Below are 17,857 nucleotides of genomic sequence, written 5' to 3' on the forward strand. Positions count from 1 at the left end.
CCCCAGTGAGGGGCTGGGGGCGTGGCTCAGTGGTAGAGCTCCTGCCTAGAATCCCCCAGTGAGGGGCTGGGGGTGTGGCTCAGTGGTAGAGCCCCTGCCTAGACTCCCCCAGTGAGGGGCTGGGGCGTGGCTCAGTGGTAGAGTGCCTGTCTAGAATCCCTCAGGGAGGGGCAGGCATTTGAATGTCAGAACATCCATCTAAGTGCTAAAAGCCCTGAGTTCCATCCCTAGCACCATAAACAAACAGATAAACATTAGGAATCTATTCAGAAAGTGAAGCTGCCCAGCTTGCATTTATGAGACCTGGTGCTAAGCTGTGTGAAGTTTTCAAGCCAAGCATGCAAAGAGGACTTGATGTCCAAAACCCATGATGGATGGATAGATACTCACATCTACTTCTCCTTGGTCAATCACATAGAAATTATCTCCTTCATTCCCTATGACAGAAGAGACAACAGATGTAAAACGTGAAACAAAACAAGTTAGATACTGTTGGTTATCTGGCAAAGAACCCTTGTAACTACGTGTGCCAGCCAGTACCAAGTAATGCCAGCCCCAGGTGCCAATTCCTGGACATGGAGCACCGCCCCACCTCTCATCCCAGGGTCTCTTGCACACCAGGCAAAGGCTCTAAGCCCAGTACTCTCTTCACTCATTAAGTTCTTCAGGTTGGTCTTGAACTCGGAATCCACATCCCCTGCTTTTTGGATTGCTGGGATGACAGATTAATGTTAGCTGTTGTGCCGTGTTTCATTAGCTTCTTTTTCTTTTCTCTCTTCCATCTCTCCCTGCCTGCCTAACCCCTTCCCCTGTTTGTTTGTTCTGAGACAGGGTCTCTCACTATGTAGCCCTAGCTGGGCTGGAACTCACTATGTAGACCAGGCTGGCCTCAAACTCACAAAAGTCTGTCTGCCTCTCCTCCGCCACCCCCCCGCCCCCACCCCCAGTCTCTGTGAAGAGTCTCATATTATAGCCCAGACTGGCCTTGAACTCAAGACAATTCTCCTGCCTCAGTCTCTGGAACACCCACCACCTCTGGCAGTTTCTTAAGTTGGCCAGGACAGATGACAAACATCTAGAAGGAAACATACCTTGCTGTATGACTGTTTCCCCACCGATGTGAGTGACAGGAAACATGGCGTCAAATATGTCACTGAAAAACAAGCACAGATAGGAGCTGTAGCAGACACCAGTCAAGTCAACCTGTTTCCCACAACATATACCCAGTCCCGTCCATTGACCACCTCCTAGCCCCTTAGAATCCAGTCTGCAGGCCTTAGGGAGAGGATCCCTTCCGAGTTAAAAGAGAAATTAAGGCCTTCACCAGCCGCGCTGTGAACAGCCACATGGGCACTCTCCACACAGCCAACAGGCACAACCTGCTTGTTTGGCTTCTTTGTCTGTTTATTTTACTTTCTTGAGACAGTGTGTCAAAACTATGCAGCTGAGAACGTCCTTAACTTCTGACCTTCCTGCCTCCACCTCCCCAGTGCTGAGGTTGTAGCCACAGCACTGGGTTTATGGGGTGCAAGAGATTAAACCCAGAGATTCTGCATGCTAAGCTAGCACTCTATCAGTTGAGTAACATCCCAGGCCCTGCCTGGCTTCTTACAAGAAAGGAATGAGTTTATGGGCACTGTTTTTACAATCCAGTTAGGAAAGTCACAGTCGGTTATGAGCACTTCTCATGCCAATAAATACAATTTGTTTGGGACATGGCCATCAAACCTGATTGTGTGGATTTTGCTGGCTTTTTCCCCCTTCTTGAGGAAAATATTTACAGTCACAGGAGTGTTCATAACTCCAGACACAGAGATGAGACAGCAGGACTGGGGATGTCGCTTGATGGTAGAGCACTTGCCTAACACGTGAGAAGCCCTAGGTTTAATTTCCAAGTACTCCAAAAATGTAAAGAAATAAGACATCAGTTAGTACCCAGATTTGCAGGACAGAGATGTGCTAAGACATGTGGACTCCCCAAAGTTTACAAAGCTGGGGGAACCCAAAGTGGTCTCTGTGCCAACCCTGAGGCTTGGTGGCTTCATCTTCTAAATATAGGTGTGAAATGGGCTGTTGGACAGAAGCCAAAGGAGTTAAGAAGGGCTGGGCTATGAAAGTCACCAGAAATCGTAGGACATGCAACATGGCCACATTTGTCCCAAAGGTGCCATCTCATCAGCACAGTCATTAGAACACAGTCCAAAATGCCAGCCCATTCTCCTGAAATGTAACATCTGCCACCAGAGACCTACCTGTCTCTGGGGCTCCTGGCTCACCAAGACAGGAGGCTGCGCTGCTGGAGAGGCTAAGGTACTGTACAGAGCCCCCAGCCAGGCAGTGTTCATGCCTGGAAGCATGGGGCACCTCCCTGTCTGTTCTAAATGTTCAAAACGGAGCGTAAATTGAGGCAAGCCTCAGAAGAACTCAAGAGTCCTCTCTGGCTGGAAAATATACAAAGCCATCTGGGGAGAAAACACAAAATAAAAGATCCAGACTGTTCCGTGCTCCGGTTCCAACCTTCGGAGCACATAAATAATTCTTCACAGGACCTGTGGGAGATCAGCCTGGTCGACATTCCATCACAGAGAAAGGAAAAACACATGAGGCCACGCCCCTTGCTGAGGATTCGCAGTTAATAGTTGCTAGGGGAGGGGCTAATGAGGCCCCACCCCCTTCCTGAGGCGCTATAGTTTATAGTTGCTGCGGCTCATGAAGCCCCACCCCTCCCAAAGGCTTTCCAGACAGTTACTGGTTGATTGGGGGGAGATTTTCTTCAGTGGTATAGCCACTGGTAAGTTGCCCATGCTTCTGTGGATAACCCTTCAGCCATGCTTCTGTAAGGATAGGGTTCTATGACACGAATCAGTCACCAAAGAAATAAAAGACACCAAAATAGAAGAGGGAAAGATCAGCTGGTGTGGGAGGGGGACCAGAGAAGGTAAGGGGAGATAAATAAGACCCAAGTGTAATTCATAATAAGCCCAATTTTCACTTATAGTTAACCACATCTATTTTTTTTAAGCTTGGGCTATTCTCTCTCTTATCCAAACGTGCTTCTCTGGAGCTCTTAACTCTAACATCTTGGTTTTTAGTTTCCTGTGCTCGCTGGGAGGGGAAAGGCCGTCACATGAAGGAGCTGTGGGCAGATCTCGGGCCAGCTCGGGATGTCTGTCCTCGGACAAGGGTACTTCTTGGCCATAGTATCTTCAGCATCTGCAGGAACCATCCCAGCCTGGCTGCATCACCTCAAAAACCACAAAACAAGGGTCCAAGAAAGAGCAGGTCTTTAAAAAACGACCTTTTGGTTCCTCCCATGCTAAAATAATAACCCTCAGCTCATAATGGTAGTGCGTGTTATGTGTGCATGCACATGCCTGTGGGTACATGTGGAGGCCAGAGGGTGAGAGTCTGTTTCTAAATCACTCTCCAGCTGATATGTGTAAATGTATATGGTGTGATCTATACAGTATATACACACATGTATGTGTGGGTGCAGGTACTTTTGCACATGTGTGGTGGCCAGAGGATGGCGGGAGTGCTGTTCTCTCCCTCTCTGCTTGATTCCTATATCTGCCACTACAGCCCTGGGCTTATATGGGCATATGTGTGGCCAGGCCAAGCTTTTTCCGAGGGCGCCAGGGATCCGAAGTCAGATCTTCATGCTGACCCAGCAAGCAGTCTTACCCTCGGAGCCCCACTCCACCTTAGTTTTTGAGATTAGATCTCTCACTGAACCTAGATCCTGGCCAGTAAACTTTGTATCTTCCGGTCTCTGCCTCTCTGGGACTGAGATTACAACAACATGGTACTGTACTTGGGTTCTGGGGTTAGGGCTCAGGTCCTCACACTTGGCCAACAAGCATGTTCCCATTGAGCCATCTCTCCATCCCAAGGGAGGAGTGTGTGTGTATGTGTGTGTGTTTTGTGTGTGTGTGTTTGTGTGTTTTGGGTGTGGGTTGTGTGTGTGTATGTGTGTGTGTGGTGTGTGTGGTGTGTGTGGTGTGTGTGTGTGTGTGTGTGTGGTGTGTGGTGTGTGTGTGTGTGTGTACTCCCCGCCTGCCCACTCTGAAAGCTGCCTGCTTCACCACCCTGGCTTTAGACACTCTTCTCTGAGATGTTATTGGGTCTGGAAAATACAGGTCCACCTTCTTGATCCTAAGAGATTGATGTGTAGCTAGCGCCACCCCAGCCTGCCCTGGGTTGTCACTCCCTGCCTGAGCATTCCCAAGGAGGCCTGCTACTGTCTTGTGTATCTCTCTTCTTCCTCTTATCTGGGTGGAAATGCACTAAGCTGGCAACCTTCTTTTCTTCCTTGGCCTCCTTCTGTAGCCCAGGCTAGCCCTGAACTCATCACGACCCTCCCACCTCTGCCCCCTAGAGCAGAAATGAGCAAGCTCAGCCAGCTTCTGGTGACTTTGTGGTCCTAGACTCCTTTCACGCGTCCCTCCCTGCCCCGAGGACTTTCCAGATATCCCCATGTTTATGCAATCACACAGAGTGGGCCACAATGAGCATTCCAGAGCTCCTCAAGATGAGGGCAGATAAATATGATCACATCTCCCTATTGTATGGGCTTGCTTCCACTTGCACTTCTGCTTGGGTTGGCCAAGGTGGGAATGGACTGAAAATGTTTTCTGGAAAAACGGTCCCCAAACTGAGAGGTCTGGCTCTCGACGTCAGTCACAGATATTTGCACACGCAAAAGTAGGCTTGTTAGAAAAACAGCTTTCGTTGAAGGACCCCACATATCTCTGTGAGCACACCAATGTCCCCTCCACTGCCCGGCTGCACAGCCATTGCAGAAACAAGCTAGGGACGTGGAGACGCCCAAAATGCCACCTGAGCAGCCAGGCTGGGTCTCACCACAGAGGCTTAGAAGCCAGGTTTCCTTCTGGGTAACCTGACACCCCTTGAGAAGACTCAACAAGCCCCGGTCCATGGCTCTACCCTCCTCCTGCCTCCTTCCAACTCCAGACAAACCTAATCCCTTTCTCTCTCTCTCTCTCTCTCTCTCTCTCTCTCTCTCTCTCTCTCTCTCCACTTAATGGCATTAAAAGGTGCTGGCCTCCTCTGCCTATAAGAAGAAAAACAGTTTTCCACGCTGATCCCGAAGTCACCTCCAGAGGGTTCAACTGAAGCCACAGGCAGAAATCATAAACAGCCTCCCACTTGGAAACCTGATCAACCCACCCTCTCCTTCAACAATGCTGGCTGCTCACAATACAGCAGTGGCTTGGGCTGGGCTCTAGGGTGCCCAATTGTCAGGCAGACCGGCAAGACAAGCCCATGAGGTCACCATCATAGGCACTGAGAGCCTGGCACTGCCTTGAGTCCTTTTGGTCTCCTCCGCTCCTATGCACACCTGTCCTCACAAAGTTGGAGTGTTAATGAACTCTACTTCCACTTAGGGAAGCTGGAGGCTCTTACTTGGCCTGTGGCTAAGAGCACAAACCTTTTGAAAGTCTTGACCTAGGCCATCGCCCCTCACCAACATTCCATCCTCCCGCAGCACCTCAGCTCTGGTGCTTTCTCAGTCTAAGTGGACAAGGAGATTGAGAGGATGGACAGACAAATAGGGACAGGTGGGTGGATGGGTGGATGGATGAATGGGTGTCAACTGGATGAAAGGATAGGTAGGCAGGTGGATGGGTGAAGGGATGAAAGAATGAATGGATAGATGATTGGATAGGTGTATGGACAGGTAATGGAAGGATGGGTAGATAGATAGGCATTTGGATAAATGAACAAGTGAGTGGTTGAATGGATGGATAGGTGGGTGAGCAGATGGATGGGTTGGTGAGCAGATGGGTTGATGGATAGACTACAGAGTAAGATAGGGAAAAAAGAATAGAATGTTGCTAGATTGATGCTTTCCACCCAGATATAAGGGAGAACAGAGATGCACAAGGCAGTAGCAGGCCTTCTGTGTGGATGCTCAGGCAGGCAGAGATAACCCAAGGCAGGAATAATGGAGAGTAAGCAAGTATTATCAGTGAGTTGGTGGATAGGTAGATGTATGGATGATGTGGACAGGTGAATGGACAGTGGGAAGATAGATAGACAGATGGGTTCCAGGATTGGTGGTGGACAGGTGGAAGATGGCTAGATGAATGGTAGGTGATGGACCATGCACAAGTGGGAGGACAAAGAGAAAGTCGGGGCTAAGGAAAGAAAGCACATTGATGGCCGGGCAGTGGTGGCGCATGCCTTTAATCCCAGCACTTGGGAGACTGAGGCAGGCAGATTTCTGAGTTCGAGGCCAGCCTGGTCTACAAAGTGAGTTCCAGGGCTATACAGAGAAACCCTGTCTCAACAAAATCAAAAAAGAAAGAAAGAAAGAAAGAAAGAAAGAAAGAAAGAAAGAAAGGAAGGAAGGAAGGAAGGAAGGAAGGAAGGAAGGAAGGAAGAAGAAAGAAAGAAAGAAAGAAAGAAAGAAAGAAAGAAAGAAAGAAAGAAAGAAAGAAAGAAAGAAAGAAAGAAAGAGAAAAAAAGCAAGCTCAAGTCAGGATGGGCTCAGGAATTCCCTGCCTGCAGACACTTTCCAAAGCCCCAGCCTCTACTGCCCTTCCTCCAACCACAGCAAAGGATGCAGGGAAATGGGAAGAAGGTTCAATCATAAAGTGCTTTCAAGAACCCATGTTTGGCTCCCGCTTGTAATTTCATGGAGACATGGGAGCATCCCTGGGGTAGGCTAGCCAGACAGCCTCGCTGAATCCATGCCTGTCTCAAAGAACCAAATGATAGGCTCTTAAGGGACAATTCAGACACATATAGCCTCTCCCGCACACACACACATGAGCATATGCACACACATATGCACACACATACATATACATATATACACATACACACATGGATGCCAGTGTGTAAGGACCCCATAAGGACTGTGTTAAGTTGATGAGAGACAAGGCAGGAAGAAACAGGTCTGCAAACCTTGGCAAAGATCCTGTTAGCCAGGGCTGGGCATTCAACGATGAAAGCCACTCCTAAGCACAATGGTGTGGCTCTGTAGCTCAGGTGACAAACAAAGAAAGGCTTGGACTCCTAGCCAAGGGGAAACTTCTTAATAGTCTCCCACTTCACTGCTAGGGCTTCAAGATGACCACTTTACAGACATGGAAGTCAAGGGTTAGAATTGTAAGGGTACCACTGAGGCTGAACCCAGGCAACAGGTTCCAGTGTCTATACTGTGTCCCATACCTGCAATGACCTCACACCTGCCTCACAGAATTCACCCAAGAACAAGTGCAGAGGCTTGGACCCAGTCTAGGGAAGATGGCCATTTGGAGTCCCAGGTCCTATGAGGGTCCCACCCATCACCCACCTCCTGTGCTGGACACAGACCTTGCCTCTTACGAACAAAATGAGGGGTCTGAAAATGTTCTGAGTGAAGATGTGCAGGCAGAGTGGACGTGAACAGCACTCATAGGCACTCTGCTGGATGTGAGCCATTCATTCCGCACAGAGTTAAGCGTTTGCTCCAGGCCCTGCTGTTCCCTGAAGGGTCACAGATCATGTGTCTGGTCATGCCCAAATTTTGTGAGATATTCCCTCTAGCAATTTTATTTAAACCTTGGGTGCAAAATGTAACCATTGCCCACAACACTCACTGTGCCCTCCAACCTCAGGAGCTGCAGCATCTCTTCTTCCTATCAGCGTTCTCCTAACAGCCTGCAGTCCACAAGCTGGAGGGAGGCTGCCGGGTAAACACCACCTTCCAAACCCCAGCAACTTATCCAAACAAGTCTTGTCTCCTTCCTAGGACCAGGATCCCCAGGAGGAAGGGGGAGGAGAAAAGCCTATGGAGCCAATGACAACACATCTGAGAAGTCCTAGCAACCAATCAATGCGCATCTTGGACCTGTACCCATGACTGTACCCAGTGAGACTGGGGTTAGTGGATGCAGGGGTCAGGAAGGCTAGGCCCTGTATCCATCAACACTTACAGCATGTCCGACCTTTGAAAGGACCTTTGAGGGCATTAGGGAGATGGCTCAGTAGGTAAGAGCATTTGCTGTGCAAGAATGAAGACTTGAGTTTGAATCACCAGCAGCACTGTGATCGAGAAACAGGAGGATCACTCCCGCTTGCTGGCTGCCAGCCTAGCTCCAGATTCACTGAGAGATCCTATGTGAAGGGAATTAAATAAGAACAGGGCAGGACACCCAATGTCCTCCCCTGGCTTCCACATGGGCGTGGACATCTGTCTGCACATGCATGTGACATGCACTGCACACACAAAAGAGAGGCTCCTCCAGGTTGGAGAGAAAAAGGGAATGTTGTAAATTTTATAACACAATGACTGTCGTGGCTATGGTCAACTTCACTCCATCTGTAATTTACTGAAGCCAAGCAGCTGGGCACACCTGTGAGTGATGGTTATTTTTTTTCTTGATTAAATAATTTGAAGTTGAAAGACCCACCTTTTAAAAAAGGCTTATTTATTTTATTTACAAGAATACAATGTAGCTGTCTTCAGACACACCAGAAGAGAGCATTGGATCCCATCAAAGATGGTTGTGAGCCACCTTGTGGGTGCTGGGAATTGAACTCAGGACCTCTGGAAGAGCAGTCAGTGCCCTTAACCTCTGAGCCATCTCTCCAGCCCAGGAAGACCCACTTTTAATCTGGATTTTTTTGAGGTGGGATGATCCACCTTTAATCTGGGCCGCAGCTTCCAGGGGCAGCTAGCATTAGAGCCTACTTCTTCAGGATTCTAATGTACACTGCCGATTAGCTGAGACATCTAGACTCATGGACTGAACAACTAACTACTGGTTTCTGGAGGCTTCCATTGGTAGACAGGCAGTGTTGGTCTAGTTGGACCACAGCCTGTAAGCCATTTTAATAAATCACACAGACAGACACACAGATACACAGACACACACACACACACACACACAGAGAGAGAGAGAGAGAGAGAGAGAGAGAGAGAGAGATTCAGTCTGTAAGTGCCGAACTCTGACAAATGCAGTAACATTGACACAGAGGATAAAGTCCAGGACCCTCCATAGTAATGAACAAACCAAGCTAGGAACACAGCATTTTTGTGCTATCACTTTGAAATATATCTTTTATAAAAAAAAAAAATAAGGGGGCTGGACAGATGGCTCAGAAGTTAATATAACTCTTACAGAAGACCTGGGCTCGTAAACCCACGTGACAGTTCACAGCCATCCACAACTCAAGTTTCAGGGAATATGATGCCTTCTGGCTTAGTTAGTTTCTATTGCTATGATAATACACCATGATCAAGGTCACTTTTAAAAGAGTTTATTGGGGGCTACAAAGAGTTAGAGTCTGAGACCATCATTGTGGGAAACATGGCAGTAGAGAGAGTTTGCATTTTAATCTATAAGCACAAAGCGGGGGGGGGGGGGGGGGCAGACAGACAGACAGAGACAGAGAACACTAACTGAGATTATCATGAGACCTCAAAGTCTACTCCCAGTGACACACGTCCTCCTAATCCTTCCTCGAACATTTCCCCCAACTGGAGATCAAGTATTCAAGGGTATAAACCTACAGGGGTCGATCTCATTCAAACCACTACACCCTCTTATGACCTCCGTGGGCACCAGGCACACATGTGGTACACATGCAAACATGCAGGCAAAACACTCATACACATGAAATAAATAGACCTAGGGAAAAAATATTTTATTTTAATTGGTTTTTCAAGATGAGATTTTTATGTATAGCCCTGGCTCTCCTCAAACTCACTGTATAGACCAGGTGTGTGTGCCACAACTACTCAGCTTAAAAACACAATTCTTAATTAGAAAAAAAAAATTAAACCAAGCCAGGCCTGGTGATATAGGCTTATGATCACAAATATTTGAGAGACTGAGGCAAGGGGATTGTGAGCTCAATGACTGTCAGATCCATAGAGTAAGTTAAAGGCCAGCGGAGTGAATTACTGAGATTTTGACTCAAAATAAGTAAAAGAGTGCTGAAAAGATGATTCAGTCATAGAGCTCCTGCCTAGAATCCCCCAGTGAGGGGTTGGGGACCTGGCTCAGTGGTAGAGCCCCTGCCTAGAATCCCCCAGTGAGGGGCTGGGGACCTGGCTCAGTGGTAGAGCTCCTGCCTAGAATCCCCCAGGGAAGGGCTGGGGACCTGGCTCAGTGGTAGAGCCCCTGCCTAGAATCCCCCAGTGAGGGGCTAGGGTGTGGCTCAGTGGTAGAGCCCCTGCCTAGAATCCCCCAGTTAGGGGCTGGGGCATGGCTCAGTGGTAGAGCCCCTGCCTAGAATCCCCCCAGTGAAGGGCTGAGACATGCCAATCTACAGAATAGATAAGAAAAAATGTTTGAACCTTGGTTGGGGCGGGGTCAGAGTGAAGGCATGATCTCACTCCCTGGCTCAAGCCAGTGAATAGAACCTAAGCAGCACCATGCCTGTCTTGCAGAAAGTGGAATTCACAGGAACAGACAGGAACTGTGAGAGATGGAGACAGGCCATTTACAAAAGCTCCTACTATGTGCAGAAATTTCGTTCACATATTCTCACTAATGTTTCTGATGGTGAGGCTGAAGAGGGCGAGAGGGGGCAGCTAGAAGTCTCATTTCCTTGGCAACCACTCTGAAAGACCCAAACAAGAAGGACTCTCTGCTATTCCTATCTGCACTTTCAGTGAATACCATGTGGACAGGAAGCACCCAGACTGCTGGACACCTTGGCGTCAGTCTGTCTTACACTGGCCATCCCAGCCCAAGTAGCCTTCAGCTGCTGGCCAGGGCGACAGATGTGGTATCCCAGCTTGTATTTAGGTTCTCTCACTGTTTAGGTGGGAGCTCACTCTAGTTCCAAATATTTCTGTGGAGACAGTAATAACTCAGCCCTGGCTGTTTGTGCACCGTGGTGTGGGGCAAGGCTGCCTGCTCCCGGAAGGCTGCCCATAAGCCCAGTTGGATCTCTTCACATTGTTCCGGGCCAGGTGGCCAGCTCTGGCACCCAGACTGTGAAGTTCCAAGATTCAGAGTGGAGATGCATTAATGGGGTTGTAAGAGACACGGGCCTGAGTGTCCACTGTGGATCTAGTTCCGGGCCAGGTGGCCAGCTCTGGCACCCAGACTGTGAAGTTCCAAGATTCAGAGTGGAGATGCATTAATGGGGTTGTAAGAGACATGGGCCTGAGTGTCCACTGTGGATCTAGGCTTTAGGAGGTGCGGGGGGTGGTGGATATATTTCTTTATCAATGTGGCTTCCACTCAGAATCACCAATCTACATGCTGGCTATGGATGGTCACAATACCCACAAATGACCCAGCCCATCTGACCTTCTGTATTTGCACAGGCACATTGAGGAGGCTGAAGACGAACTTTAAACCAGGAATCTTTATCCTCAGGAGCAAGGGAGCTTGCTTCTGTCGTGGTGCTAATGTAGTCATGATCACCTAAAACACTCATTTACAGTGTGGATTCAATGTTTGCCTAGAAAAGCTTGTCACAGAGGTGACTGGCTCATGAGGGCTCTGACTTCATTATGAGAGATTCCCATGATGCACTCAGAATATGATACCTGTCTTGGCTGCAACAACGACCTTCCAAAGAGATGCTTTGCCTAAGTTCAAACCCAGAATCAATCTTCCAATATTAAAAAAAAAAAAAAAAAAATCTGGGTTTGGTGGAGGCAGAAACAGCCAGATCTGTGAAACTCTCTGGCCAGCTCTTCTATACCTACTTGTGAGTTTCAGTCCACTGAGAGACCCTGTCTCAAAACTCAAGGTGGACAGCCTGAGGAACAACATCTGAAGTTGTCTTTCGGCCTCTGCACGTGTGTGTGTGTGTGTGTGTACATTTATTTGCGCGTGCACACACACAAATAAATGTACACACACACACACACACACACACTGGACTGCAAAGTGAAATCTGACAGACATACAGGCAAGCAGTGCCTGTGGTGGTTGATAATACTGGAAAAACCAGCTAAGGCCTGCCAGGAGCTGAGGAGGACACAGGTGAGCAGGGCCGTGCTGCCTGCCAATCAGCTAATGGACATTTATGGAGTATATCTTCACACAGCAGAGGGGAAGGCAGCTCCCATGAAACAGTCAAGGCCACATCCCGGGCCATAAAACACACCTGAGTAAACTCGGGCTGCAAAGCATGCCGTGGGCACCGTTAGGTCACCGCCGAGGTAAAATGGAAATTAGAAGCCTGGGAAAAACCCAGCCTTCTGGAAGTGCTGGCACTTCTAAACAGCACAGGGTCAGGGAGGAGGCACCAAAACTGGGCCTGGTGATGCTCGTCTGTAAGTCTGAAGTAGGAAGATTGTGGTGAGAGCCAAGCTAGTCCTGGGTATGTCGTGATTTCTGGGACATCCTGGGCTACAAAATGAGACCGAATCTCAATAAGTCAAAAAACTAGGAGGAAGAGAATCTAGGTGACATGAAAATAACTAGAAACCAAACGAAAAATAAAAGACAACTTTTGGGGAACAGGGGATAAGATAGAACTTCTCCAGGAAGTCCCGGCTGTCCTGGAACTCACTCTGTGACCAGGATGGCCTTGAACTCAGCGAAAGTAAGACTTTGTCAAGTGTGTGAGGCACAAGAGAATCTGCACATGGAAGGACATCTACAGTGTGTAATAGAAAAGACCTGGAGTCGGTAGCCTTGGGTAGTGACGGCAAGAACAAACCAAATCCAAAGCAACCGAGAAAGAAAGGGTTTGGTTATAAAGCTGCTCAAGAGATGGAAGCAGTTGGATTGTAAGTTCAGGCCAGCCCGAGGCAGAGTGAGTTTATGGTCACCCTGGGCAACTTAGAGAGTCTATCTCAAAATTCAAAATAAAAAGAGAGCTGAGGAGACAGTGCAACAGTAGCATGCTTACCCAGGTCCCCCAGTGAGGGGCTGGGGGTGTGACTCAGTGGTAGAGCCCCTGCCTAGAATCCCCCAGTGAGGGGCTGGGGGCGTGGCTCAGTGGTAGAGCCCCTGCCTAGAATCCCCCAGTGAGGGGCTGGGGGCGTGGCTCAGTGGGAGAGCCCCTGCCTAGAATCCCCCAATGAGGGGCTGGGGGTGTGGCTCAGTGGGAGAGCCCCTGCCTAGAATCCCCCAATGAGGGGCTGGGGTGTGGCTCAGCGGTAGAGCCCTTGGCTCAAGTCAGCCCTGCAGGCTCCAGGGTAGGAAAGGGAAAAGCAGGTGGAAATTCAAGTTCAACCACCAGAGGGAGCCCTACCCACCCCATACCCAACCCTGGAGATCTGTTCAGGGAGCCTGATGTGTGCCAGGCACTGTGTGGGATGAATGTCCTGAACAGGAACTCATATTTCCCACCATATAAACTCACCAGCAAAACAATGGTAGAAACCAAAGAGGGCGTGCCTTTCCAGTCATCATTCACTCACTCATTCATTCATTCATTCATTCATCAAAAACACCACGGGCCCCATCACTGGTCCCATGTTTTATGAATGGTAGTTTGAGCCACATATGGCATCTTGACTCAGAGAGCCCCAGAAGCAGTATCTGGACTCTATCTAACATTTGGTCCACCAGAGACGGTGGCAGTGTCAAAGGTACCGAGTCCAGCATCCCACACACTGGAGCCCTGCTGGGGCTGGAAATCTCATTGCTCCCTCTCACCACAGACCAAGAGGCCACGTACAGAGCCAAGCGGGGGGGGGGGGTGCGCGGGGGCGGAGGTCCCACGTGGTCAGCAAGGTGGGAGGCCACCAGCAAGCCAGCCTCTAGGGCTCGATAGAGGTCGCCTCGCAAGAGTCTTTCCTCCAGGATATCAGTCTTGGAGGAAAGAAAGGAACCAGCTGGCTGAGTTCTGATGAGGCTGCCTGGAGATGTGGGGGGTGGGGGTGGGGGTTGGCAGCCATTCCGGGCCAAAAGAGAGAAGGTAAACCCTGGGGCTGCCGGTGCCAGCCAAGTGCACCGGACACCGCAGCGCCTCAGGCTAAACGCGGGTTCAAGTGCCTTTGGCTTCTCTATCACCTGGCTAATGACTGGGACAAAGCTGATTCTGGCTCTGTACCAGATCTTTAGCTATAAAACAGGACAGTCCTCCTGAAGGGACACACTTGTCCTGGCCACCTCTCACTAAGACCCCCCTCCCCCCTCCCCCTTCCCAGACAGATCCATACTCCATCACAACCATCCAAACATCCAAACTCCCCAGTGGCTCATCTGAGCTCCCATGAGCAAGGCGCTGGAAGCTTGCTTGCCTTCTGCAGCCCATGACAAGTGTACCCATTACCAATTCAAGAGAAATGATGGCCTGCAAGCCCCAGGCCCTGTGGTCACCACAATTATAGTCGCTGCAGCAAAGTGTCACCCTGTGGTCACAGCAGGCAGGGACATCTACATCTAATGAGATGCCAGAGATCTCATGGTGCTCCTAACCCAGCTGACCTCTCTGGCTGTCACCAGTAACCAGGGTAGGAGACAGCCTCCAGGTACATTACAGACTTCAACCCTGTCACAGGGCCTCGGCAGCCAGACCATAATGGCTGCCAGACCCAGCTCCAGTGCCATGGCTGGAAAGATACAGCTGCAGCTGTGGCAACAGCTGGCTGGCACGAAGCACTGGACACGTGCTTGGTTCCTATGGCTGCAAAACTACTCAGTGGCTCCCAGGCTGTTTCAAAGTGCCAGCCTGGGCTTGAAAGAGTCAACAGATGATCCACCTGCCTACCGGGTCATCTGAGACCCGTGTGGCCAGGGCGAGAGCTTGCTGTTCTCTGCATCCCTTGGCAGGTGCTACTGAAAGCGAGGAGACCAGATAGGGAGGTGACCTGGGCTCCCAATAGGTGAGTAACGCAAAAGACCAACCAGCTGGGTGACTCCAGACAGCAGAAAAGACCATGGTCTATAGAAGAGAGTCCAATCAGTGGTGGGAAACTCAGACCACACAACAGATCCCCATCTGTAGTAGAGGCCATAGTTGGCATAGGAGGCCCATTCTGTGAGGGTGGCCCCTGTCAGTAGAGACAACTCCATTAAGGAAATCTGGTTGTGAGAAGCGACCTGTCTATAGTACACAGAAAGCAAAGAGCCTTGGTGGGTGGCAGATGAAGATTTGGCCCACTGAGGTCATCAACAGGGCACCAAGTTAAGTATGCAACTGAGGCCTGTGGACAGCAAAAGGGCTTGTACCCACAGCCATGAGGTTCTGAGGCTCCAGGTGTCAGGGAACCGTAGCAAGCTCAGACCAACCTGGTTGTTGTCAGGCTGGCCCCTTGCCTGGGTGAGCACATGCCGACTGTAAAGGCTGATGGTGTGAGGCTGGGACTGGAGAAAACCGGAGGCCTCCCACCCATCCCCTGGCCTGATGCCAAGGCTTTGTGTGGAAGAACCAGGGCCCAGCCCCCAAGTGCGACCGCATGGAGCTCTTTGGGACAGAGGCTCCCTCACCTCAGAGAGATGAGCAGAGACAACTCATAAACTCACTGGCACATAGGTCCAGGGCGACATCTACACTGCCTGGAAGGAGGTGACTCAACATGACAACTGTCCAAAGGAGGTAGAAACAAGTCATTGACCCAGTTTTCTCTCCTGGTTACACACAGTGGACAGTGACTGATTCCCAGTCACTTGCTGGGAACACCTGTGGGTCCAGATGGACCAGGATTGCAAACTACACATAGTTCATCTTTGGCCTAGGGCTCCCTTTACAAGTAAAAGGCTACACCCCAAACCAGGTGGCCACTGGTCCAAAACCACTCCGGCCAGCCCAGTGCCAGGATCTGTGTGGACTTGGACAGAAGCCAGCCCATGGCCCTAAAAAATCAGGGTCCCTCTTGGCCTTACATACAAACCCCGCTGAGGAGAGAGGAAAAGACAGCAACAGGAAAGCTAGAGATCATAGCCGTGAGTGTTGCTGTAGCCATAACACCACCGCAGCCCCACAGCAGGGACCACCCAGGTTGCCCTCCTGGCTCTCCCAGAGTCTTACACAGCCTTGGGAAGTGTGTGCGTGTGCTTCAGTGGCATGGTGGGGAGCCACGGTGGAGATGGGCTGTAAAGCTGAAGGCAAGAGAGAGCGCAGGATAGCATCTTGGGAGTGGCCCTCATGTGCACATGGCATGTTGAGGGAGCAGGTGCTGGCTGGGTCTGTTTATACATCTACACCATGTGTATCGGCTGCCTAATTAAAACTCATTGCTTTAAACATCCTTGCGTTCTGGCAGACACCCGCCAGCAGCACCTTCCTGCAGACAGACAACTCCTGTTAACTGTGGAGACCACCCACCCAGCTGCACAACAGCACAGAGGCTGGCTTCCAGACAAATCCACTGGCTGTCTTCTTCCCAGAAGTTCCTCCTGTGCCCAGTGCTCCTTCCTGATAGACCAGCTCTCCCAGGAAGCACCTGCCCATGCTGCATGGCTCAGGTCCTCTGTGGCAACCTGTGTCACCAGGTCAGGAGCTCCCACCCTCCAGTTGTATCTGGAAGCTGATTTTCTGGAGCATTTTTTTAATGTTTGTGTGTGTTCACATGTGTTCATGTTCATGTGTGTACAGGTGCATGCATGCAGGGATATGCATGAGTATGAAAACCAAAAGACCATCTTGACTCTCTCATCCTTAGAAGCTTTCCAACTTGTACTTTGAGACAGTCTGTGACTGACCAGGAATTCTCCATTAGGCTAGTCTGGCTGGCCTCAGAGTCTCTGACATCAGAGTCTCTGACATCAGCCTCCCCAGCTTTGAAATTACAAACATGTTCTACCATGCCCGGCTTTTCATGTGGGTTCTGGGGATTGAACTCAGGTCCTCAGGCTTGCGAGGCAAACACTTTACCAGATGAGTCATCTCCCCGGGCCTGAGGAGAAATTCTTATCTGTGGTAAGAAATAGGGGATTCCCAGGCTTGCAGAATACTTTGGGAAACACCACTTCGCTTTCTATATGGCTCCAGATCTCCAGATGACAGTAGTGAAACTTCCATCTGAAATGAAGGGATCCATTTGAAACAAAGGCCACTATCCCATGTACCCTTGCTCCTTCCTGCACAGTAAGCTAAGCCCTTTTCCTGACCTCCTCAGGCCCTCTGGCATTGCACATGTCTCCTCCGAACCAACTGTGAAACAATAGAATTCTGTGGGACCTACTACTTGTTGCACAGGGCTCTGTGACAGAAACCAGTAGCAGGCAGATCCCAAAAAGATGCTCAACACTAGCCCTTGTTAGCCAACCGTGGAGATGCATGGAACACCAAGGCCAGCCCAGAAGCAGATGCCTGGCCTCAGCTTTGATGCATAACTAGCAGGGCATCTGAGCAAACCTCAGTTTTCTGATCTGTTAGATGGGACGAGGAGATAGCTCAGTCAATGATAACCGAAGCACACACAAACGACCTTCATTCTAACCTTTAGCACCCACCTATCATCTGGGTGTGGTAGTATGCATCGACTCACTGGCCACGCTGGTCTACTACTGGGTGAGCTCTCCCTGCAGGAAGAAACTCTGACTCAAAAACGAAGGTGGTGGGTGACAGGGAAAGATCCCCTGTCATGGTTTAAATGATAAATGTCCCCCATAAGTGCATGTATTTGAATGCTTGGCTCCCAGTGGGTGGTGCCATTTGGACTGGTTCAGGAAGCATGGTCTTGCAGGAGGAAGTACATCCTGGGGCCAGGCTTGGAGAGTCCACAGCCAGTCTACTTCTAGTTCACTCTCTCTGCTCTGTGCTTTCAGTCAAGGATGTGAGCCCTCAGCTTCCTGTTCCTGACACCATAGTTGCAGCTTGATGTTATCGTGAGCTCTCATCCCTCTGGAACCATAAGCCCAGAAAAACTCTTTCTTCTCAAAGTCGCCTTAGCCATGCATGATGTTTTGTCACAGCCACAGGAAAGTAAACTAAGACACACACGCTGTTGACCTCTGGCCTCTAGTATACACTCAAG

The 17,857-nt window shown here is 49.9% G+C and overlaps 1 protein-coding gene across 3 annotated transcripts in view; it reads right to left on the reverse strand.

Annotated features, from left to right (window-relative positions):
• Prkar1b (protein kinase cAMP-dependent type I regulatory subunit beta) overlaps nucleotides 1–17,857 on the reverse strand; it is a 115,769-nt gene that overhangs the window by 45,135 nt on the left and 52,777 nt on the right. For all 3 annotated transcript variants that reach the window (XM_029477560.1, XM_029477559.1, XM_021162955.2), the window contains exons 5-6: nucleotides 1,092–1,153; nucleotides 391–437 (exon numbers count right to left, since the gene is read on the reverse strand). In XM_029477560.1, the coding sequence (XP_029333420.1) occupies nucleotides 391–437; nucleotides 1,092–1,153 (109 nt within the window). The remainder of the gene's footprint in view (nucleotides 1–390; nucleotides 438–1,091; nucleotides 1,154–17,857) is intronic.

Source organism: Mus caroli, chromosome 5 (genome assembly GCF_900094665.2).
Source record: "Mus caroli chromosome 5, CAROLI_EIJ_v1.1, whole genome shotgun sequence".
NCBI lineage: Eukaryota > Metazoa > Chordata > Mammalia > Rodentia > Muridae > Mus > Mus caroli.